The 26,708-nt window shown below is 32.3% G+C and overlaps 1 protein-coding gene across 1 annotated transcript in view; it reads right to left on the bottom strand.

Moving 5' to 3' along the window:
- The window catches only part of LOC106715905 (adenylate cyclase type 6), a 73,831-nt gene extending 47,687 nt beyond the window's left edge, over positions 1–26,144 (bottom strand). Inside the window, exons 1-2 of the mRNA XM_014509271.2 lie at positions 26,003–26,144; positions 18,841–19,035 (exon numbers count right to left, since the gene is read on the bottom strand). Coding sequence (XP_014364757.2) covers positions 18,841–19,035; positions 26,003–26,107 — 300 coding nt within the window. The 5' untranslated portion in view covers positions 26,108–26,144. The remainder of the gene's footprint in view (positions 1–18,840; positions 19,036–26,002) is intronic.
- Positions 26,145–26,708: the final 564 nt, after the last annotated feature.

Here is a 26,708-nt window from a genome sequence, read left to right as displayed (position 1 = left end):
ATACGTTTCCTGAGATCTTCTTTTATTGTTAACATCTAAATGCTAATAATTTTTTACGTATTTATGTGACACGTGACACGGCTGTCTGACCAATAGAAGAATTATCAATCAATTTATAAACGTTTTTACATTATAAAAGTATTCATATAAATTCCAAGATAAGTATCACTATTTTACAAAATACACTTAAGTATAACAAACATTTTCTTGAATACTCCTAACATTCTTTTAAACGAAAAAAGGGAACACAAAGCTACTTTTACAATAAAACAATAATTTTACTCATAGGTATTCTCGCAATCGTAGAAAACAATTTTGATGGAGGTAAAGTAAAATGTAACAAGTAAAGTAACAGTGAAAGAATTGTAAGAACTCACATTCTTACCTGACCTTTTTTTAAAGTATCGCACTCGCATTGTTTTTCATCCGCAAAATTTTTAAAAAACCGCAACAGACTCCCATCGGAATAAAATTAAAGGCAAAGTTGAGAACGAGCAAGTTGAAGCAAATATAAAAATAAAAGCTCACAATCAAAACAGTTCTCGTCATATTTTAAGACGTTCTTTTATAATAAAGCTAAATTATTTGAGTTATAAAAGTGTTATAAACCATTTTATTATTCAATAACAATACATAGTCAATCGACAAAGAGTAATACAAAACAACAAAACAACCGTCAGTGTCAATAAATAGATAATATATAAAGAAAAGAGTAATAATAAAATCTGTCAAATATTGTTATCAGTTACGATAGAACTCCTCAAAGGTTTGTACAATAACACAATCTTTTAATTAAGGCAACATTTTTAAAAACTTCAAAATTCTTTAACTAAACATGATCACAAATCAATGAACCAAAGTTATTAACAAGGCTCAATGATATAGTTTTGAAGAGCACTTTATGTTCTAATACGTCATAGAGTCTTACTATTAGTTGAGGATGTTCTGTGACACTATCCTTTTTATTGAATCAATCAATTTAAATTACGTAATGTTTACTCCAAAAACTTATAGGAATTCATTTTTGATCAAGACACTTCTTAATAAACTTTATTCCGATTTCTAGTCTTTAAATGGAGAAACAAATAAGTACTATATTATTTTACTTGCTGAAATATTAATGTTACATTATATATTACGCAATACAATATAGTAATTTTCATGTCATACGACTGTTTTTTGGTGTTAATTAATATACGTTTACGTGAATGTGTAAATGGAAATTAATAACAATGGATATAGAATTTGAAATCTTAATTATTATTTGAATATTTGATTTTAATTCATAAAATAATCAATCGTGGGCTTAATTAAATCATAACTTTAGAGCTTATCGTGTGTGGGTACACCGAATATTTTTCTCACAAGTAAATCGTACAAAATTTAATGCTCTTTATTTTGAAGGAAGGATATTGGAAATTTTATTCGTATGTGAACTTCCGACAGCGATAATCGAATTGTTTATAATAAACGAATATAACGACCCGTCAGTGATTCTATTACACTCCGCTATTTCATATATTTTTAATAACACGATGTCTGCGACTTCCAATATCAGAAGCGCAACGACTCTTATTTATATTTAAAATGTCTGTACACGATATTTTTGCTCAAAGAAACTCTATTTCCTTAAGAATTTTATACACACAAAGTTCTAATAAGGGTTAACAACTTACTTATCGTTCGGTATATTAAAGTTATATTCCATCTTTTTAACTCTAAGTAACTTCCATTTTCTAAAGATGCGAGATGAAAAGTGTCAGGAGATTTCAGCGAATGTTGAATCTTTATTTCTTAAAAATGAAAGTTTATATTCTATGTTCGCACTCTGGCAAACATGGCGCTTTGCCGATCAGATATTATCTGAGATTTCAATTTAGACTTATCGTTTCTAGTCTACTATTAACTAGTACCGATTGAACCAAACCACGTTTGTGGAGCGTAAATTTGTGCGTAGTATTGGCACGGTGCGCCGGTGAGCACCGGCTGATGGAGTTGAAACACATTAAAGCCTGTCAAGATGTCTCCAGTTTGTTTGTGGAAGTTTAAATTGAGGCTTTGATAGTCGTTTCAGTTGGTAATTGGATTACTCGGGTACCGAGGCGAGATGCCATTAAAATTGATTATACAATGCTATTGCTGTAATATTTCATGTTATTGTGTCTACGGGGAGACGTTTAACTGCCACAAAAATATTTTATTTAATTTCATTGATGCTGAAATAAATAAAATTTTATAAAATTCCCGAATAACGATTGAGTCCCTATTGAGTGCTGTAGTAGTCACGGAAGAGTGGGTTTGTCAAGGAAAACCTTAATTGCCAGTTTGATTTATGCATCAAAGGACACTTTTAGTTGTTATTCAAACTTTAGTTAATATTGGGATTTAATAAACGAAGTAAACTTTATTAATATTTTTAATTTAACATACTAAAGCAAATCGCTATGACGAGTATTCTTAATCGACGTGAATCACGTAAAAGAAAGAGATCTAAATTTTTTTTCGACAGTTGTTAAAAACTATTGTCTACGTTCTCGAGTGTAAGGCGCATGGACGATCGCTTTGATTTCCGAATTAATTAAATTAGATCCTGATTAGATTAGTGTTTGCGTTTCCGCCGTCCTGCCTTATAATTTCATTGCCGCCAATATTTGTTCTGTCCCATTTGAAACCTTTCATACCTATAATGTTTCTAAGTTAAATAAGTTAGCTTAACCTAGTTCTTTGGTTTGAGAATCTTCAAAATTCGTAAGAAATAGTACAAAAAACACTAAAGCTATTAGGACTGAAAATTCAGTTGAATATTTTTATTCTGTATGTTGTAGAGAAACGGAAAGATATAAGCAAAATTGTATCTGATAGTAAATAGTAATTTCTACTCACAAAAGCGAGTCACAAAGGACTCAGAAATACGAAATCCTGCGGATGACATTTGACGTCACTTCTTGTTAAGTTAGTTTTGTCATTTAACTAAAACGGTTTTTGAATTTAAGTAATCATTTTAACCCGAAATTATAAGACGACAGCAATAGTCACCTCAGTCCTTCATTAGTCTGCTGCCACTGTTGCTTGCTTCGCGCTGCATAAGTAGGCCCTTTACAAAATAGTCCGAACAATCCGTCCGAGACTCGGAGCCTACCCTTAGTTAGGGGAGACTAGGCCATCGTCAAATACGCTGGCCCAGTTGACTTCACACATATCTTTGAATTTCTTCTCAGATATGTGCAGCTTCCATCACGATGTTTTCCTTTACCGTAAGAACTTCGGATAAATGTATATATGAAAATCAACATTGGTACATGGCGGGATTCGAACTCAGGACCTGCAAATTATAAGTCAAGTGCTTAACCCCTGAGTCACCGACGACCTCGACCGATTTTAATATTGTCAATTAAATTTCCATAAAAAGTATTTTTAAAGTGTGCAAGTGTCTAGATGTCTCGTTACAATTGACTATTATTAAATGTATTATCAAGTCAATGGAATAATTTATCACCGTTACTGTACGATTCACACGATTTTTTCTGCGGTTTTTTCAAAAGGAATTCCAATCTTGTATGCGCTCAATGTTTCCAGACGTCATACTGCGAAGACGGGGATATATATCCTATGATTTTGTCACCAACAAAGATAATATAATCCAAATAATAATTATCGTACAACGTTGGCTGACATTTCAAACTTTTACTAATTTACCCTCGTTACTTTGTAAGACCCATCTCATTACCAGCGCTCGCATATTATTAAATAAATAAAAGGACAGCCCTTTATCATGACAAGGTACTACCACGACGTGTATTTTACTATTCAAAACAAAACAACAATGAAATTGTAAAAGTTCACCAGACCCTTGTGTTTCAAAAGTAAGAAAATTAAACCCTACTATTGCCTATTTCAAGCTTATTTTTAATGAAATCAAAATAGACGAATAAAATTAGATAATCATATTTTACATTCAAAAATATAGAGTCATTCCTGAAGATTTTTTTTGTTCTAAATCCACATCCTACCATTACAGAACCTCATCTTATTTATACGGTTTTTAAATTTGATTACGTTTAATTTAATACACAAAAATTTAATTTTATGGAAACTTTCTTAATACATATGTGCCTCGGTGGTACGTTGTGATATTCACATTTATAAAAAGCTTTCGATATGTCAATGGATAATAATAATTGATTAACTGAATACGTAACTTAAGTCAAGGAAATCCATCAAGGTTAGTTTGTTACCCGTCAAAAAAGGGGAAAATGTGCCGTATTTATCTTTATACAAAATAAGGAAAGAAAATATCTTGGAAATTTACAAATGATTTTGAGTCTTTCAACGTGTCCAATGAACAGTAATTTAGTGTTTTTCAATCATTATTGAAAATTTCACAAATAAAAACTTATCGACCTAATATTTATGATTTTTTTTATATGTCAAACAATTTCATTTTTATTTAACGTCCATAATATTGCCTTAATGTAAAAAGTGGAATAGAGTGTGACAATTAAGTAACAAAAGGCTCTGTAAATTACGTAGAAAATGTAATGTGAAACAAGTAGAGGAGCAATGAAACGTAAATCGAGTCCAATTAACGAAGTTATTCAGTCACACCAATCTTACTCGTACGTTCATTGTGAACAATTAAATCGTCTACATTATTAACAGCGCGCATCATTTCCTTCTTTTGAACATAAAATTAATTTTATATCAATTTTTGTATTCTCATTTATTACATTCGTGCTGAATTTTCATAGATATTTTTTTTTTCTTTATATAGGAGAAGGGGGTTAACGATCAGCGGATGTCCTAATATCAATTGATCCAACGTCCATGGACATCCGGAACACTATCTGCGGTATACGTTACAGGTCTTTTAAAACGGTAGATACTATTTTAGGTGGAAGGACCAAATTTTGGTCATAAGAAGAGATTAACATAGGACGTAAGGAACTTACATAGTGAGTATTACGAATACACTCCTGAATATGGCAGCAAGTTTCTTTCATTAATATACGATCGTTATATAAACGTTACCTTAATTAGCTGTTGACGTGAATTTTACGTAGTTAGCAGGCCATATTAAAGCTACATAACTTGCCGCAAGGCAGACCTCTAAATTGCATCAAGACATATTGTAGTCGAGACCGTGCATACATTTGAATATATGATGTTTACACTATGACATGAGCATGAAGTAAATTATTTAATGTACTTTCAATCAAAATAGTACCGTAATTTGTGCCTTTTAATAAATTACGATATCAGATTTAATAGGAATTTCAGTAAAGGTGATTGGATTGATACTATACGTCCACGGAAAAGCAGTGTTGCAGCCGAGTTACGAGTATATATAGGTCAACGCTCAGAGCACTTGTGGGAGGCAGTGGGTAATATCAGATTCAAAGAATACACTGATTAACACTTCTCAACTGGTTATAATTGATTCACAGGCTGTAGAACAAAAAATCAACGATCCCTATTTCCAGAATGATCCATGTCAGACGAGCATCATACAAGAAGTCTCTTCGAACGCAAATCGTGTTCCAATTTCGATTTATGAAAGTTGATTTCTTCTTCTGATTGCGACATACTAATCAATAACTATATCTCGATATTGTAACAGATGTATTACACCGTCACGCAAGAGGTGTCTCAAAATGTAATTGTATTCGCAATAGTATTCGTAGACAAAGCCTATTCAAAAATTAATCGGCACTCGACTATTCAATAGATCAATCGAGATATTAGACGGACCATTACAGCGCCCCCTGTCTCATTGATTGAAACCCCCGTCATCTGAACATGCGATAAACATTCAAAGGGATAAATTATACTTGCTAATCGGCAAGCAAAGGCAGCCCTTTAGCTTCCTAACAGATGCAAATAACATTATCAGTTAAGGCCTTAACTACATTTAAAAAAAAAATAATTTCTATTGAATCAGTGTGAGTCCAAAGTGAAAATAATTAAGAGAATTTTATTATTAATTATTTTAATGTAACATCATCTTAAACTTGGTCATTTGTTCGTTGAATTTTGTTTAAAAGTAAAGCAGGGAAGCTGGGAAGAGCCGTAATACTCGTAGATATAACTAAGTTACAGTTCCGCTTGCGGCAATTAATTCCGTGAGGCTTTATACGTAACAAACTTTATTAAGCCGATGCCGTCGATGGGAAAGGACGCTGTTTAATTTCCGGCCACCGACGGTACGTTACAGTAACATATTCCCATTACACGGGAAAAAGCCTTCTTTCGTTATAACAAGCAACCTGATCTGCTTACGCTCGGACGAGAGAAAACGTTGGTTGGCAAATAACACTCTTTACAATCTTAGTACATTTACTAATTTTTGCAATATACAGTGGCAACAACGCAAAATAGTGGTAGTCGTTATATGAAATATTCACTCGATAATTAAAAAAAACTCTCTTGTGGCTAAAGAATACCTGTTGTTAGTGGAGCAGAAAGGCAAAGTGTACATTATAATTCTTTGTTTTATTTGATGAGTGACAAGCAGCATTAGTGTTAAAAACCCGCTACGTATCTCGCTTCTTGAATCTTTACTTCCATCTAGCGTAAAAATACTTAAAATATAAATTAAAAGGCCTCTATCTTTTATAATGCTTCCTTCCTTAGTCTTCTCAGTAGTTTAAATCTTTCTAAGCGAATAAATTCAAGACTGTTTTCAGAAAACCTTCGGATTTAAAAAGAAAACACGTTTTTACTCTTAAACCTATTCGACGATAACATTAACTTGGCAAGATATTCTGAAGTAAAACAAGAATATTATTTAAAAATTTGAAAGAAAGAAAAGTTTTTGAAGCGGACGTTTGATATTTGGATATTTACGTTACGTTTTTATAACCTCTAAGATTTTTTTAGAACGTTTAATAAGTATAATTATTATCCAATACAGATATTGCTCTGTAGAAATTACCTCCCGACGCAGTTAAGAGCCTATTTGACAATTATTTGTATTTGCGAATATCTGTTTTTGTTGTTTAATAGATGAAGACTTGCTGGCCAGAAGTAAATAAATCTTTGAGGTTAGATGTTCAAAAGCTCCAAATGTAATTAACTGAAAATCGTACACTTCGTTAATTACTAAAATGTAGAACGAACTGCGGTTATTCTCCTGAGTCGGGAAACCCTGATAGACTAGCGTGACCAAACTCTGCGAACTAAATCGAAATGTCATCTCAAAGACTCGAAATGTCGAAATAAATTTATCGAAGCTGTTTGTAACAGTGTCGAAGGCTTTACTATCGAAATACTTCGCACCAATAAACGCTTTAATAAGACGCATTTAAGCACGTCTTAATAATAACATGGAAGAAACAAAATAATCCTTTTATTATATTAGTTGCTTTCGCCCTCGACTCCGTCCGCCTGACATAAAAAAATAATAATAAGTATGTGCCTATGTGTTCTTCCAGACTATGTTTTACATCCGGAGCCGCTCCGGAGATATCTTCGAACAAACATCCATCCATCCATCTAAACTTTCGTATTTATAATATTCAAAACCTCAAGAGATCTCATAAATAATCTGAATGACTGATTTATTTAATTTTCAGACATGTTCAAATCGTGGTAAAATATGAAAATCTCGGAATATTAGATTTTATTGAAAAGGCTTCATGAAAATGTATGTTATCCGTTTAAAAACAAATTGTAAGATAAGTATTTAAACCAGTATATTGGTAGCGGTATTTGTATAATGTTCTGCTATCCGATGAAGACTAAATTAATATCCGGTGAACATCGCTTCGACTTACGTCTATGTTTGTTAGATATTTCCTTTATTCGTGCGGCTGACGTTCGAATGACGTATTTAAACGGACCCAGTAAATGGAATAACGTCAGTCAAATGCAGATAAATGTAAGGGTTGCTAAATGCCAACTGCTATCAATATTTAATATAATATTGCTTCCTATATTATCTATATTTTATAGTTGTGTTTCAAGTAAAACATGGTGTAAATCTTGTTACCGCTTCCTGTAGCCTAAAATTTGACGAATAAAATGACATAAATTAATTAAAAAAAAGAAGCTTTGTGTTGTCTACTGGATATTCCATAGTAATTTTAGAAAGGAAACGTTAATAAAATAAACTATACTTCGACTAAAGAGCATTTAAAATTCAATTTGCTGCCAATAAGAGGTGTTTTCGTTAGTGCTTGTTCACAATGTACGATTACCGCATTACCTCAGCGCGACCACGAACCGGAGACCGCTTGCTGCCACTGATAACCTTTACAAGTGTTAAGTTTGAACTAAAGTGCTCGCTATTATCGCACGACTTTAGATAAACCAAGAGGTTTTAAATCTTAAAATAAAAAACGACTAAGCAAAAACGATATTAAAAACGAATATATGAAGTACTATTGATAATTCCCACTCACTTGTGGCTTTAAAGAATAGACAGAATTGATAATATTCATTGTTTGTTGTAGTAAATAACAATTTAAAAGCATTATTGTTCAAATACATCGTGTTAATTTAATTGTAATGAACAATATGTACATTTACCGTAGATATTAATGTAAATGATCATTAAATCTTCATAACACTAAATAAAAAGCCTGTACGTCTAACTGAAAGCTTGTTATCTCATACCTTATACCTCGTAAAATAAGTGCTCGGTTATTCGTTTTTCGGCGAGGCGTCTCCCATTGACGTCATATTTTCGGCTACAAAGAACATTATTAATGCGTACAGAGCAAGACTAAAATGAAATCTCACGTAATATCACGAAATTATTAAGATTTAAAATGAAATTGCTTCTTAATTTATTTTGTATTAAACTGTAATAAAAGAGCTTCGGTTCATAATATACAAGGGAAGATTGGTAATGTAAAGTTTGTTGCAGATGTTAACAGGAAGGCTAGGACTCGTTTGAATTCTACTTCGATACTTTGTTGTATTAATAGCCTGTTGTCCAAGGGTATTAAAATATTTAATTGGTTCTGGATAGTGCACAGTGTCGATCAAAAGTTTGAAAACTTTCTGAGAGAAGCGATCCGAATGCAAATCGTAGCGAAGTTTGTGGACATCAACGCTCCCTTCCGTCGTCTCTTTCCAAGAATTATTTTCCGCTATAAGTTTTACGAATATTATATTCAATTAAATAATGTTCAATAAATAAATAAGATATATAATCATTTAACTACCTTACCTTCTACAATCTTCCTTATATTAGGAGACAAGTTTAACAGTTGTACAGAATGTAAATAATTCATTAAATTAAATTAATTTTCGTGTGAAAGCGTTGTATTAATTATGTGCGGCGGTGCATCGTACAAAACGCACGCATGAAATCATGTCCGATGCCTATCAATTTGTGCCAATCAAAGCGCCCCCCGTACGCTAGTCTAAATTAATATTAAATTGATAGTGATGGATATATCTATGTACCACGAGCCATACTACTGGTGATTTTTTTTTAAGTAGATAAGTATTTTTTGAAGCGAAGCTTTTATACTGATGTTCGTAGCGCTCGTAGCACGGCCAGTGAATACATAAAAAACTTCAGATTAAAAACCAGTTACCAGTTACCGATGTATACACGATATGTAAGTATAGGTATGCACACAATTTTTGGCGACAGCGAGACGAAAAGGTTTGCAATAGGAAAAATTTCATTACTTTTTTCGCTTAGTTTCTACGTTAAGTAACCTGACTGACTCAACTGTCAACGAATAATTAAAACTTTTGGGTCTAGAGACTTGAAATTTTACATAGTTATCTGGTTCGACCACAGGGAAGAAATAAACGTTTTTTATCAGAATTACTTGAAAATTTATTTAAATATCTTTCAGCACAAATAGTTAACTACGTATTTTACTAGGGTTTTTTTTTAATTTCTAATCGAAAGGTTTAAAGGTGAATAATTTAAATTATTTTTCACAGCGTAGAGATACGGCCCCCAGAGACTTGAAAATTTGCGTATGGGATTATATTACTACGTAGGTGATCGCAGTAAAAGGTTTTTACGAAATTCATCTCCTAAAAGACTAAATTGGAGGTCCAACATTTGTATTGAGTGACGTTATTGTTTCGGTAGAATTACTTTAAAATTGAGAAAAACCAGTTTCAGCACAAACAACTACGTTTTTCACGCTTTATTGAAGTACTGTAGAGGTAAAGGTGTAAAAAGAGGGGTGACAATTTTTTTCTTACTTTTAAGCTCCAAATCTTTGTTTCTTTTGAACGTACCTAGTCCCCACTGTTATTTTTTCTTTAGCAATCTTTCATTTATACGAAACTTGAAAATAAAGTCATCATCATCAGCTCACTACACGTTCCCACTGAGGTGCTCGGAGCCTACCCTAAGTGAAGGATGAGTAGGCCATAATCAACTACGCTGGCCCATTGCGCAGATATGTACAGGTAGCATCATCATTTTCCTTTATCGTAAGAACGTCGAATAACTATACAGTATGTTACACTAAAATCCGTAAAACACATTGGTACACGGCGGGATTCGAACCCGGGATCTGCAGATTACAATTCCAAAGCCAACGACGCTCCAAGATAGTAAAGTAGGATAAAAATATCCAAATGATCGACGAATGATATCGAACTTTACCTGTCAGGATTCTCACTCAAATTAAAAGGCTCGTTTTTACGAGTATGATTTGAAAAAAGAGTGAAACGGAGAGTTTATTGCTGGCATCTGGGGATGTAATCAAATTATACCGTCCATTATTATTAATTACTAGCTTTTACCCGCGACTCTGTCCGCGCGTAATAAAAAATAGAAAACGGGGTAAAAATTATCCTATGTTCGTTTCCTGGTTCTAAGCTACCTGCCCACCAATTTTCAGTCAAATCGATTCAGCCGTTCATGAGTTATAAATAGTGTAACTAACACGACTTTCTTTTATATATATAGATTATTACTGATAAAATAAAGATTAAAAATGCTAATGTTTTATCTGCTCCTAACTTGTTAAGTCTAAACTATGTGATCATGTCCGAATTCCACTTTCGCAAATGTATGTATACTTAGTAATTTATTTTGTATTTTTTTTTTGAATTTATCAAATTTAGTTTTATGAAAAAAGAATTTCTTTTCCGCAGATTGACAAGCGTCGGTTTATTATTTTCCTCGCTGAAATTTTTTATAACTTGTTTCCGCGAAGTGGGAATTACATAAATACCTTATTATGTTATAATATTTTTTTCTCTGAATAAAATGCAACTTATTCACTATCCTGATATTCACACATTAAATACAAAACTTGACAACTTTCGGTTCATTAGTGAAACATAAGTACCATGTTTTAAATTTAGAACTTCCGATTATTTCTTGATTATTTTACAGTTACAAGTATATCAATAAGCAAATAGTCGAACTGTTTAAGTTTCTTTGCAGTAGATAACGCGGTTGCGGAATAACTTTCGATTTGACTTAACCAGAACGGGAAACTAGTTTTGATCGTTGAAGATGCGTACCAAAGTTGGAAACCGCTTTGAGTCGGAATAGTATTACATTTTCACCTATCAAATTATGTCGTTACCTCGAAAACTATTTAACTTAAATTGTGTTGAATGCTTTGCAAAGATTTTGTTTTACGATATGACCATTGATTAAATCGAATAAAATTTCTAATTAATGAAATTATATTACAAATATTCTAAGGCTTAATCACTCTTATTGAGGTATCTAATAAAAAAGAATGCAGCATATTTGTCCCGGACCCGGCAAAATATTTAAACTGATATACATAATATTAAATATCTTATTGGACCACAAGGGTTACGATAGATAATAACCAGAACCAATAATTTAAGCGAAGAATTTGCAATGTTATATGATTACAGATTAAATACCAATAGATAGAAGAACTTTGTTGTAAAATAATTAAATCTTATAAATTAAATGAAGTAATTGAATTACAAATATAACTTACTTTCTCACCAGTTAAATGAAAAAGGCGGGAAAGCAAACAGTGTTTAATATTTGTTGGAAGAAAACGAATTGTTATATTTAATTTAATTTCCATTGTAGTTATTGTACGTCAGTGGTTTATAATAGCGGCAGCCGAGGTGATGGGTTAGTTGTTACAGCGGTTGTATTATGCACGCTTTTATCAAATTAATTAATTTATATTCTTGGCGCTCGCATTCGCCACCCGTAGCGTAGCGTAGCGACTCCGGCTACGGGCAAGCTACGACACGTACACGTAGGCAAGTATCATTTACAATAAAATGCTATATTACGACTTGCCGCTTTAGTACTTCACACTGTTTATTGTAATTTGTAGCAAAAATGTATTTTAGGCAGTAATTAAAATCTTACAAATGCGAACTTTTAGATGGATGTTTGTTTGAAAATATATATCTCCAAAACCGCTCAACGGATCTTGATGAAATTTGGCACAGATGCAGAACATAGCCTTTAAGAATACAAAAACTACGTTTTTTTACTCCGAGCGGACGGACTGGTATGTATGTAACATTATGGTTTCATGTATCCTAATTCAATATTTTGTGTAAAATGTCACATGTGTGAACATCGATGTGCAAAGTAATTGAATATAAATATTATTTTTACGAAATTATGTTATCTTAAGTAAATCTTAAATGTATTTAAAATAAAAAACATAATTTACATCAAAAAGGAATTAGCGTTCGTGTTATTTATTTTTCGCAAGAACTGATAATGACATTCTCGTAGAACGGAGAAAATTGTAAAGTAATTTTATGAGCATTCACAGAATTTGTCATTTCATGTTAAATTAATTTTTGTGTTTATTTAAATATACAGAGTTGTTTGTGTCAATTACTACGGTTTAACTTTAATTATCAAACCGTAATTAATTTAAAAATATATAAAAATGTATAAATTGTAATTAAATGTAATTTTTTAATTCACAAAGAGCTTCGCGAATCTTAAGATAAGGCGTTAGCTAATTTGGTGATATATCCACCACTTTGGCAAGCTTTATCTCTGTTTAGAAAGCCTAATGGAATGATAATGAACCGAAACTCGTAGAAGCCACGCCCGCCTAACATTTTATATAAGATTTACGCCTGATCTTTAAACTGAGATGTAGTCTTTTTTACTATAGCTACGATTCACATTATTGTTTAAAAATTTATGGATTACCACACAACACGCTAAGTGATTTAATAAGATATTTTCTCACATAAAACCATTTTAATGGTTATACAATAGAAAATTTATACAAATATCATTCGTTAGCTCATTATGTACGTCCCCACTTAGGGACTTAGAGCCTACCAAATTTAGTGGTGACCGAGCCATAGTCAACCACGCTGTCCCAGTGCGGATTGTCTTACGATCTTTTCCTTTACCGTTAGAACATCGAATAAATGTACATATTAAAATAGAAAATCGAAAAATACATTGGTATATAGCGTGGATAAAACCTTGATATTTTAAGATTACGGTCCAATCCAGTCAAGCGCTTAACAAATGAGTTACTAACGCTCTTATAGTTTGAACAAAAATAGGTAGAATAAAATTAGTTCCTCTATGTGTTACTCGATTTCGAAACAGTTTTCTTGTATCACTCCGGTACAAAAACGGATTTCTAATTGTTTGTTGCGCTTATTCTTTACAACAATTCTATTAATGTAAATTTTATCATAATCCAACATATAAAATATTGACGTAAGTAGTGACGTACGTGACATTTTCCACTAGAAGTTACTGAAGGGACATTTAAAAGCTGGCTACAAAATTGCGTTTCCCAAACAAAAGCATCTACTGAACACAATTTCACAGAGTTATATGTTGTAATTTTAAACAAGCTTTGTTTTCGCTAACTAGTCAGCAAACAACTCGATGCTTAACCTGTGTTAACAACAACACAACATAATGTGATCAACTGCCGCACCGCTCTGGGCACTTTATGATGTACAAGTACATAAAATAGTTACTTTTGTCCCAGGGTAGAGACTGTACCTTATTGCTTGCTTATATTTATCAGTTTCATGAAATGAATGTAAAGGAAATGCCACAAAGCGAAATCGTTCTGCTTTTTATGTTTTTAAATTATAATTGAAACAAAACACTGTACAAAGAATGTCAAAGGGAAGCGATATATCGAATGCCATTGTTTTTTGAAGCGTTTGTAAACATTGGTATGAACGTCGACTTTGTCTGTCTATGTAATCCCAGGTTTAAACATGAGCCGAAGGCAACGTTGTCTAATCTCCCCTTTGATACTGTGATAGTTGATAAACAAGAAACGTGTATGACATCTATTCCTTATTAACAATTAGTTCGTGAAATTATTTCACTCCTTTTTGAAGCAAATCTATTTGTAGTTATTTCATTTTCTTTCAAATTTGATGCCAATTAATAAATCTGAAACTTCTCGGTCTTTAAATATTTTATTTAAAAACAGCACTAAAACTATTATAGAATGTAGTCTCGGTTCTACAAAATTTCAGAGGTAAAGGAATACAAACGCGCAGGTGGAAATTTTAATTAAATTTAGGTCCAAGACGTCAGGATAAATTTCTTTAACTACAAAGAGCTGTCGGGTTTCCATTAAACTGCATCTGGGAATAGAATTACCCCTTTGAAAGAAAAAGTTTGTTTATTGTAGGAATTTCTTAAATCTTAATTGTAAAGTAACATGTAACATTCTTTGTAAAGTACAGTTTTCAAAAATATCTGTCGTTTATTAATTTACAGTTTACTAAAAAATCATCAACAGAAAGAATACATATACTGCATTGGATATTTTTTCAAATTATTCCTATTTGGTAGAAAGAAGTTTATATAAATTACAATACTCGTGCCTCTTAATTCCCAGAATCTTATATAAAATTGTGAGGCTTCTCTTAATAAATATTTTGATTAGTAACTTGTTAAAATAATCAACATCCATAAGAATAAAATATACATACATTTGTCCAACATATAAAATAATCATAAAAGGCGGATAATTACCACGAGGATGATGCGTAATATAAAAAATAGTTGACATATCACACAATTAGTTCAGTTGATATAACTTTAATATTATAGTGATAATCTCTGCACTAAATATATTGTAGCAACAAATTTCTTTTTGTGTATCATTAAAAATAATATCCATTCGTTGATGTATGGATTTAAATAATACCATTCAATTTTAGTACATATATTGTTGAGTCTAAAGTTCATTATCTAAATAACATATTTAAAAAAATATAAAGAGAATAAATGGAAAAATCTTGGCAAAGGTAATCCTCGGAAAATTGAAATTCATAATGACATACGCCAAGTGAATTTGAGTTTTCATTTCCGACTTGTATGTTTTATCCTGACCTGATTGAAAAAATAAGCTTTGCATTAAGTGAATTACTTTTTGTTTAATACTTATTAGACGCAATTATACTTAAATTATAATTTCGACGAGAATGCTTAAAGCTGAGTCTCTATTAGAAAAATACCATAAGTGTTGATGTTGTGTAGTACTACGGGCATATAATATTTATCACATGCTTTTCAGGTGTTAGAGACTTGTGCATTTTTAGTAGTACATGTAAAAAAGTAGCATTTATTATTGTTATTAAAATTACAAAATGAATTGAATCTAAAATCAATCAGAATTATACACAAATAGAAAAAGTTATAGAAAATAAAATGAAAAACTTATCATTAAAATCAAAACTAATTGTTCACCGATTTTCCTGCAATCTAATCTCATCAGCAAACGAATACTCCCGATATTGTGAAACAGCTTGTCTTTCGACCAAGGCATACATAAGTGCATATAAATTATTATAAATATGTATTTTCAATATCATATATACGGCAAAAATGTCATTGTTATAAAACGTAACTGCTAACAAATTAACTCTCATTTCCTAGTTAATGGAAGTTAACATAAATACGTACACACGAGTATGAAAATTTTGTTATGATTAAAATCATTCCAACTTGTACACGGCTGGTCTTTGAAATGATACCTGAGGGATTTAGTGGCCAGCGAGGTCGGCCGCTGACCGCAGAGGTCTGTTCAGCTCAATTCTAATCGTTGCTTTATTTACGCTTTTACACCGGACGTGGATGTTTTCCCCTTGTCCCGTGCAACACCTACTTTGATATAAGCTTTAAATATAAACGTCGATGTCATTTTGGCATATTGTGAAGTGAACTTTAATTTTGAAAAGAGAGAATTTTAATGTCTTTCGTTTGAGAAGGAAACGAAGGCTTATATTTCATTTTGTACATTTGTATCACTGGAATCGGTGAAACTAGTCAATACCCTTCCCGTATCATCCGCCATGATGTCCACACGACCACCCTTAATTAATTAATTCATATCCGAATGAAAGGTACGTATAATTGATTTAGGCTTTTTCAAATTTTGATACATATATAATATCTGCTGCTCATAGCTGTACGGTCTTTTTAAACTGATTTGACTGACTTTTAAAGTAAATATATGTACAAAATAGTACATTGTAAAATTACTAGCAGTCGAACGATTGTAAAAGCTACGGTTATATATTATATTATGGAATATTGCAAGTTTTAATCTTTTTTACTTACCATAATGGTTTTCTTGTGTACAAAGTTGTTTGAAAATTAAAACGTCGCAAAACGCCGTCGCCAGCGTTTAACGTTTTTTTTTTTGACGAACTGCTAACTAGTTTAGAACGTAATTAATTTGGAATCGGTAGGTAAATAAGATGCAAATTAATTTTTCGCTTCAACGTGATTCCACTCCATTACATCTTAACATGATTCTATTTGCTTATCAGTAACAAATAGAATCACTTTCAGATAGATTTCAGCACAATTTGTATTAAAAAATAAGAAATTTAATTTTGCTTTGTAATTAGAATTTTATGTTGAATCAATGAATTGTCGTCATCAATAACAGAAAGAAGTATTTCTGTACCCGTACCGTACGGCGCCGGCGCAGACAAACGACTTCTGCAATTTTATCTAGATCCCTCCGTTTGTCTAACTGTGAGTTGTCATCTGTAGAAACACATGTGTAAAAATATATTGCCGTGTTTAATGAAAAGGACAACCATATTAAGTTAAGTAAAAATGTTTCAGCCATCAAAATTTCACAGTTACTCTGTGTTTTCCCCATCGCAGAAACATTTGACAACTTCAACTATACCCGAAACATATTCCAATCTTATAACAATTTTTTTGACTACACATTCACTACAAAAAAATGGAGCGTCATTTTTGAACATCGAATTTCTACTTTAAACTTTATTTACTAAACGATTGGTACACAGAGTTTTATGAGTACGCACCAAAATTCATTATTTAATAGTATGTTCTATTTATATGTAAGTTTCTGAAGCTGTGTTTTGTGTATTTTTATCAAGTTGAAATTGCTTGAGCTTTTGAAGTCATGTAACATATTTCAACCATCTATTTACGAGTACTAGGACTTAAGTCCGCATTGATCTAATAAAATTGTAATGATGTCACATTAAAGTAATTTTCGCCACAGCCAATATTGTCATTCAGGTTTTATTCAACATCCACATATTTGTCGTAACAAAATACACTGATTATTTTATATAACAGTAATAAATAACTTTACTGGCTCTGCTATAACGTGTAATAAATAATTAACTTCAATAAGTAATCATCTAAACACTTTGTTTCACGATAAGTCAAGTCGTTTTTGAAAGCGAAAATACATCTACTTTTCAAATATTATTGTAGGTCGAAACATACAATGAACATAAATTGTTTTCCTTTTTTCTCCTTTGCTACGGCGAGTAATTTTTCATCTAAAATATCCTCAGGCACGAATACTTTTTGTCCTGCATAAAAGTTTTGATAATTCATATAAAATGTAACCTAATATTCCTATAATGTTTTAATTTTACTGTATTGAATTCCCGGCAAAGTTTATTTTTTCCCTTAAAACCAAGAAGCCTCGTCGATTCCAATCTGAATGATTGGAAAAAGGCAAACAAAGATGATTACTTACTTTGATTTGAGCACAAAAATTTAGTTCTTTAAAAATATAACAATAAGTTAATTTAATAATTTACTTCTTGTCTCATACAATATTTAAGTGAAGTGATTAAGAAATATAATACGTAATGTTGGAGTTAGATCGGCGCTGACAGGCTGCCCGGCTGCCCGGCTGCCCGGAGCGAAGTTCAACATCCAGCAAATGGCTATTTTTCCCGCCGCGTTATTGTTTTTACTGACCGCTTTGTTGCTTCAAACAATAAAGAAATTTGTTTGAAAGCCTGCTTTTGATGTTCTTTTACTTTGCACAGGCTTTTCTATGGTTAAAAAGTTTTCTATAGTTAAAAAGTTAAATATTGCTGTAACATTAACCCTGGCTATCTGAGATCAAAATTCCCGTTTAAAACATATTGGTTTCTACGTTAAAAATATCGTTATTGTGATTACGATTCCTAACTACGATGTGGTATACATCACAAATTGTTGTCGCCAAAAAATACAAACATTATTTTAAGACAAGTTGAAAGTCGAATTGGCAAATCATATTCTAATATTTTGAGCAATTAACGTTAGCCAGTTGATAGTAAAAAAAATGGTCGTTGATATTTTATTTGGTCGTCCATTGATCTGATGCAATGGAGCTCGATTTGGAATATTGTTTTCTCGATAATTACTTCACACATTTTATTTATTCCATTTTTTTGAAAAATTTAAACATTGAGCAACAACAAATTTAAATGTCAACAATCGTACTTGATGATAGAAAACTGTTAGTAAGCTTAGTATGTTTGGTAAAATAATGAGAAAATAAATCAGGATGGCGGATCGCTGCTGAAAGTCGATGATGATAGTCTACCATTTCATGATGGCAGATAATATGAAGGGTTAAGAGTTGATTGCATTTGAAGTGTACTTACGGCAGTCGGGCTCTTCTTGCTGCGACTGGATGAGAAGTGCTCGATGACTTCCCAGTTGGACTTCTTTGGTGCCGGTGTGTCTGCGGGCGAGGGGGAGGACCGGGCGGCTGCGGATGGCGTGCTGCGGCCAGAGTCGTCGCGGCCGGCGGTCGCCGCGGATCGTAGCGACGCACAGCGTCGACCACGCGGCGGCTCCTGATGTAACAAACATTAAGGTTAAAACAAATCATTAATACCAAACTGCGTATTTGATCTTCTCTGATCCATGGTTATTTTTAGGGCCTAATAAATCGTATGCCCACCGTGGCATTAAAGATGGTAGCTTTATCATATCTTTTGTCGGAAATAATTGTTCTTTGGATCTTATTTGTTCAGTTTACCTCGTCCATTGTCAGTAACATTATTACGTAGCTTAGGAAAGCTGTATTCAACGGACAAGTTAAACGACCTAGCTTCATACAACAAATATGTATTTTAGTGTTTGTCATGACGCGCTCTATATTTGTTTGGTCTATGTATGTATCTCGTTTTGTTTTATTGCTGAACAATTATATATCTTAAATCAATATTAAGTCCTAGACCCGCACACAATACTGGTCAGAATGGAGCAGATTTTTGGTGTTTTCATGACAATTTTATTTAGATAGTTAATAACAACTACTTATTTCATCTTTGGCCGGTAAATTGTCTAATTGCGGTCAAACTAATGTTACGGTATATTATGAGGTGAAAGATTACTATTAACTTTTTGATCATATTAAAAAAGATCCAAACTACTCTCAGCATATAAAGATACAAGTAAATTGAATGCGAATGACACTTGCTCCATCGTAATGTAGGGTGACCGAGACCCTAATTCGTTTGGTCTAAATCTATTTAAGTTTAATTAAGTTAAAAGCCTCCTTCAAGAAAAGAGAGTTTCGTTTTCATTAAGCAAGTACATTTATTTTCGGTTTGCTAATAATTTTTCTACAAGAATACAATAAAATCTTAAATATTTACTAAGAAAATTCAATAATAATTCAAAGCTTCAATGCCACATCATCATTTGACATTCAAATACCTAAAGACCTCGTAAGACGTGAGTTACTAAATTCATTTCTCAAGCTTCAGTTTCCATTTGGAGCGAAATATTTATGAAATGTTTTTAAAAATTACACTTTTCTTTGTCTATCTTCCTTATTATCTCCAGAACGCCTCTACAGATCTGGATGAAATTAGGAATAGATGTAGAACATAGTCTGGAACACAAGGCTACTAAGTTTTTTTATTTAATTTTGTGCGGCCGGAGTCGCATCTTTAATACAGATTTTTATTGAGTCAGAACTTAAAAAACTTCACATATTTTATATAATTCATTTGGCAGCTATAGAGTTGAGTGTGGCAGACCGACGACTAGTGATGGATAACTTGATCCATCAATGTCGTGTAAATTAAGACGTTTTCCTCAGAGATAACGCGCTGTCAATATTTAAAGCCCATACTCGAAGTCCGGAGACTTAGGCTACATAGAAAATGTTTATTCAAATATTATTTTAATTCCGCTATTATTATTACAGATAAATACTTGAATAAAGCGAAACAAAACAAAAGTGAGTCTATCTCGAAGGAAATCATTTTGGGTATTGTCATCAATATCATACTTGTATGTTAAGATCTAGCCAAGGTTCTGTATGACACACCAACATAATAAATACAAACAAGTTCATTGACGGTATTAAGCTACTAACTATATAGTTAAAGGTATTTATGTTATAGTATCAGTATTCAGTACATTTATATCAAAGTAAGTTGAGAGCATCAGTAGTGCAGTTGCTAAATGTGTTTTTCAATTTTCGAATTTCATATCCGACGTGATGCAACCTACAACTTAGTTACGTAAATACATACGGAACGTAAATTAAAATACATTATCTTCATTTCAATCTAACATTGTTATAAAAGTTCATGTACGTATTTATACGCAAACTATGTACATTAAATCCTTGATAAAGTTAAGGCAACCTCATGTAATCATCAAAAAGGTAAAAGCCAAGTCATCTGAAATAATCCTCTTCAAAATCAAAAATCATATCAATTCAGCAAAAGGTATTCAGTTTCATCGTCATCTCCCTGGCCTCATCCCACTTCTTGGAAAATACGCTGTGAAATTTCACGGAATCGTGCTGAATGGTAGCTTGGTGATGTAACTAAAATAAAACACTATTTTCGTCCTTGCGATCCATCCAATTACATAAAACAATAGACAAAAGAAAATAGAAAAAATAAAGTGTTCGATTTTTTGGTTTGAATACACTACTCATGTTGGGTCGGTGTACAAGGTTTTATAGATCTTAATGTTGTGGCTTAATTTTACGGCCAGCCGCTTGCCTGTTTAGTTCGGTTTATTGAATACAAAGATTTTACATTCATATATCAAATTTCATCGAGATCCATTTTGCTGAGATACCTAGGAAATACCTAGTAACAAACATCCATCTAAATATTCGCATATTATCAAGGTAATAATTAATATTAATATCGCGTCAAAATTGAGTATGTTACCTTCTAAGTTAAATTAAAATATTTTCTAAACAAACGTTACATTAATTTTAGATATAGTTTTAAAAATAAATCTAGTACATATAATAACTCCTAAAGATATAGTATAACTCAGTATTGCGTAACTTAATTACTTTCAAATAAAACAAGATAATGCTAGATAAGATAAGCATACTTCCGCAAACGCAAACAATTTATGCATATGTTCGTTCAACATACGAAGACAGAAACAATGTAGCAACGAGCAATGCTCGAAACATGCAGCTTTGCAATCAGTTTCATCTGTCGAAACACCAGTACTGTTGTATTTTTCAGCGCTAGAACTACACGGTTAGACCGAGCTAAGATTTATACTGAATACATTAGTAAATAGCTTAATTTTAGACGTTTTATTATTGTTCCTTATACTTTCTGTTTAACAACATTATGCTTGTATATTTTAGATACTGAGACAATATTTTAATAATTATAGTTTTATTCTACATCTAAACTCTTGTTTTCCTTCAATTAATAAATAAAGATTGCGTCAAATGTCAATTAAGTAAGAGATATTGTACATTCCTAAAAAAATATTAATTGAATAAGTGATAGACCAATGAATATATATCAATTATGTTTATTATTGTTGGTAAAAGTTTCTTTTTGGAAAAGCGCCAACCATCAAATTGAGATGTAAACATTGTACTCGTTTCGCGTTAGAACTGTGTTAGGCGGTCGTACGGTGAATATGTTACCTTACTCGAGGAGAAAATAAAATAGCGCATTTTTTTATTAACTACTGAATTAATCAATGACTTTCGTTACCACTGCATAAGGTTAAAACTTTTTTTGGGAACCTTCATTAGAAATAAGGATCACCAATTACGTTAATATCTGCTGGAACCAGTCGAGTTATTATATATATTATATATAGTTATGCATATATATTAGAGGTATACGTCGCTGGTTAAATGAATTAAAAAATCTCTTAATCTGCTATGTTAAATATTACTGTGAACTCTTCTTCGGGGGCAAAGTATTGAATAACAAAGTTTAACCCCGAATACATTTGCCACCTTGATCTGACATTCGTCATTTAAATTAGGATATTAAAATTCAACAATAGTGCGCAGACAAACGAATTATCATAAAAGGACACCTTTTTCATATTACTACAATGTTATATTAACGAATGCACATAAATATTCTTCTCCAATCCTTTTTTATTCTCTTCATCAGTCAGGGTTTTCAGTTCTTTTAATAGATCGTTTCTACGTTCCGTTAAAATCATGTAACTAACTGAATTTGTATTCAACATTGAAAATCTATTTTGTACGTTAGGTAAAATCGATGTTGCCAATATAATTTACAATACGTGCAGCTGAAAATCAAGGTAAGTCATATAAATTGGCTGAAACAGTGTTCCCTGTGCTTACACACAAGCGTCTCTACTTGAAACTTGAATGTTGTTTTATGAGCAATAAAGAGCAAAATTGAGTGTGAATAGATTCTGCAACGGCGGCAACACTAAATCGCATGATTGGCTCGTAAATTAACCTATACAACGACTTCACAAGCGTTCCCTGTGATTCGAGTTGCTTTTTGAACTTGGTCTATTGTATATTTTGGGAACTAGAATAGATTTAACCGTTAATTAGGTCCCACCGAAATGTATGTGATAGTATATAATATATTTACTACATTAAATTTATGAATATATATTTTCCCTTCCAAAGCTTTTTGACTTTCTTCAATACCAGATTTAGTATTTCTTTAACATAAACTGTCCACTTACGACGCCAGCAACAACTAAGTTCCATTGTTGTATGAAGGGGCCGACTCGGCCGGTGATATATCACGACCACACAGAAGACAGGAGTCAAATAGAAGTAATTCCGCGTACAGTCTGATGAGAATGCGAGTCAGAGACCTAACAAAATGATGGGAAAAGAAAGTGGATTTGACGGAGAAGGGGACGCATAGGATAGGGGTAATATTCTCTTCCTGTCAACTCATCTGCATTTAGCCGCTTGCTCGTTTGCCACTTTACAATATATAAGGAATGTTTTAACCGAATACCAAAAAAAAATGAATTACTTTATATGGTATTCATGTAAATGAGCAAAAGAAAATGTAAGAGAAAACAAACTGGGAAAATAGCAATCGAAAAAATAAAATAAATTTTTTTTTGTATAATTTATTTTAGACGTCATGTTTTATTAGAAGTGCGTAAGAAGAGCACGAGTAGCCACGGGTTAGATCATTTTAAAATCAAAATAGATCCGTGATCTTGTTTGTCACATTACTTATTCGCAATAATTTAAATATTTAACTTAGAGGAAAAAAATGTTTTGAAATTTATGAGGAAATCGCACCTAGTTTTGTGGTTCTAAAGGAGAAGTTTTTATTACATTTTTATTTTATGTGGTGTTAAGATGGAACGTGCCAACTTAGTTAATGTCTACTTAATAAATGTGTCGATATAAGTATCTCCAAACCTACACAAACTAACATTTCCTTTTAATAGAAGATGAATTTTCACTATTATTTGTAGCTTAAAGAGTTTTATCAATTTCTAGGAAACTCTGAAAAGGAAAGACATTTCCATAAAAATATTCTTCTCCTACAGTAGTCATTTAGGAGATTTAAGAAAAATCCTTTATCAGTGTTAACTCAGTTAGTGTCTAACAGAAATCTTCGTGCAATAAAACATCTTTAAACTCAATATGCCAGTGTGTCGATAAATAAGTCCGTCAGTTTCGTTTTATCTGTCACGATCACAACCGAACATTTTGACAACCAATAAAACTGATATAGTAAAAAGATGGCATTATTTCTAACGCCTAACCGTGAAACTTGCAGTAAGATGTGTCTTAAGTTAATTTGTATCAGTGATGTATGATGTATGGGCAAGAGCAATACGTCATGAGACGCCAGAACCGTGGCGCGCTCCGCTACCAATCACCCATTAATCAAACAATACAACAGCAATCAAACGCGATTAACTTTATGGTGGCAGTTGACCTTTACGAGTTCACGAATTAAATTCAAATATGTTTGTACTATTGATAATTCATCAATAGTTGAACTTTCAACTATTTTGAGAGTATTTTGATAATAAAATTAACATCTACTATACGGACCAATGGTTAAAATTACTTAATATTTTATGTGTGTTAAAATAAATAAGTAAAAATTTAAAAGTTTTTTACATACGTATTCTTTATAATTTTGATGGAAACATACCCGTCTTCATTAATTTTATAAATAAGATCTTCGGTCCACATTAATTTCGCCTTCTAATAATTCATTTAATAAAAAAACAAATAGGAGCAACACAATTTCAGCTTTTTATAAACCAAATTAAGAGAGAATATTTGATTGTTAGCGGGTGTTTCGTGAGACGCGACTAAAATTGGACGAATAAAGTCTCATCAAAGCAGTAAAAAGATCGGTTTATCAGCCCCTAAGGTGGCGTTACTTTTTCTATTTAAACGTGATTAATTTTCATTCTTTGAACAAGTTACTTTCACGTGTTAAATACAAAAACAAGATGAGAAAGAGACATGAACATTGTAACAATGCTCGCCAGCAAATTAGAGCGTGACACAAACCAGTTATAGTCCTCTTAATCCCTGCGGCGCGACCTGCTCCTACAATTATTTCATTTAGCTCGGAGAGTTTACTTGTACTTTCTGAGAATTTCTACCACGTCACTAGAAACAAAACAAATTTTTAACAAAGACATTATCTAACTGATGGATATACGAGATTTACTAAATTGCATTCTAAAATGTATTTAAACATTCAATAAAAGTAATTATACAATTCAAATAGCAATTTGGAAAGCAATTTCAACGAAATGCTTAAGTTCCAGGCAAAGTAATTTAAGACACGCTGAATTAATACACTATCGCAAACGTTTTACATCATTTATTTGTACTTATCGCAACACAGGTAAAGCAACATCTGGCAATCCATTTTCTCTCTACTTTTTTAGTTCAAAGCTTGGTTAAAGTTTTATTTCACTGAAAGGATGTGGCCCGGTGTCTCTGTACACAATAATAAAACGTTTTACTGCAATTTTACGTGGTCATTGGCACAATGCTATTTCGTGAAGAATTGACTCGTAAGGAGTTTCATAAGTTTTTATCTTAATTAAGTTAAGAAAAAATTATTTCATATGTTATGGTTTTGCACAAATACGTATTTTAAGAAGTAATTATCTCAATCCCAAGAAGGGTTAACGACAGCCAAAGAAAATAAGCCAAAACATTAAGGTTAAGGTTAACATTAAAGCGCGGTTCGGCGCACAAGTTTTTTTAAACACAAGTTTTTATAAGTGCGTTACACCTAATTTGGACAAATGATTTTATAATATCTTTAAAAAGAGGTTTTTATTTCTGAAAAACTACGGGAAGCTGAACTGAAGACAAGTTATTTAAAAAAAAAAATAAGCCAGTAACCGAAAAATGAAAGCGGTAATTACAGATTGTAGGAGAGGCAGAGTCGTGGCACACCGACCGACGTCGCTTCTCCCGCTTTTTACAATTCTTGACACTATTTTTTTAGTTATTATGTATGGCTATGATGGGGATAAGAACAAGGAGATGTTGATAATTATAAAATGAGTGGTACTCACAACACTACGTCCGCTGCGGCTGCGGAGACTGAGCCGCATCTTCCAATCCCTCTTGGCCGTCGCCCCTCCCTCAGAACTGAACGAGCGCTTGATCGGCTGCGACATTCTGATAGTCTATACACTAACACTAGCCGTGAGCGAAAAGTTTGCGTCCATGTCGCACTACGCACACAAAGTTTTATAACCTACAAAGTGTTTTGATCACTATTTTTTTTTAATTTACACTTAATTTAAAACTACTAAGAAGCACATTTTACACGCTTATAATCTATTCCTAACAAACTACACTTACGTACAAGATAGTCACAAAATTATGTAACATAAAACCAAAGTTTATAATTGTTAAAGGAATTTATATATACACAGAGAAGGGCACTAAGAATGTAAAACACTAAAGAGTTAAGGAAACACCAACACGACGAAAGTACCTGGAACAAAAGGAAATGTTTTTTATTTAAATCAAACTCATTCAATTTCGAGGCTACAACACAAGGAATAAAAATAATACATCGTCAGCTGACTATACGTCCCCACGGATCGGAGCCTACTAGGGGTGACTAGGCCATAATAAACGACGCAGGCCCAGGGCGGGTTGGTTGACTTTGCACTTATCACTGATTTTTTTCTCAGATATGTATGTGCAGGTTGCACGATGTATTCCTTTACCGTAAGAACGTTGGATAAATGTATATATGTAAATCGTAAA

The sequence above is a fragment of the Papilio machaon genome, chromosome Z (genome assembly GCF_912999745.1).
Source record: "Papilio machaon chromosome Z, ilPapMach1.1, whole genome shotgun sequence".
Classification (NCBI taxonomy): Eukaryota; Metazoa; Arthropoda; class Insecta; order Lepidoptera; family Papilionidae; genus Papilio; species Papilio machaon.
This window is presented reverse-complemented; position numbering and strand designations above follow the sequence as displayed.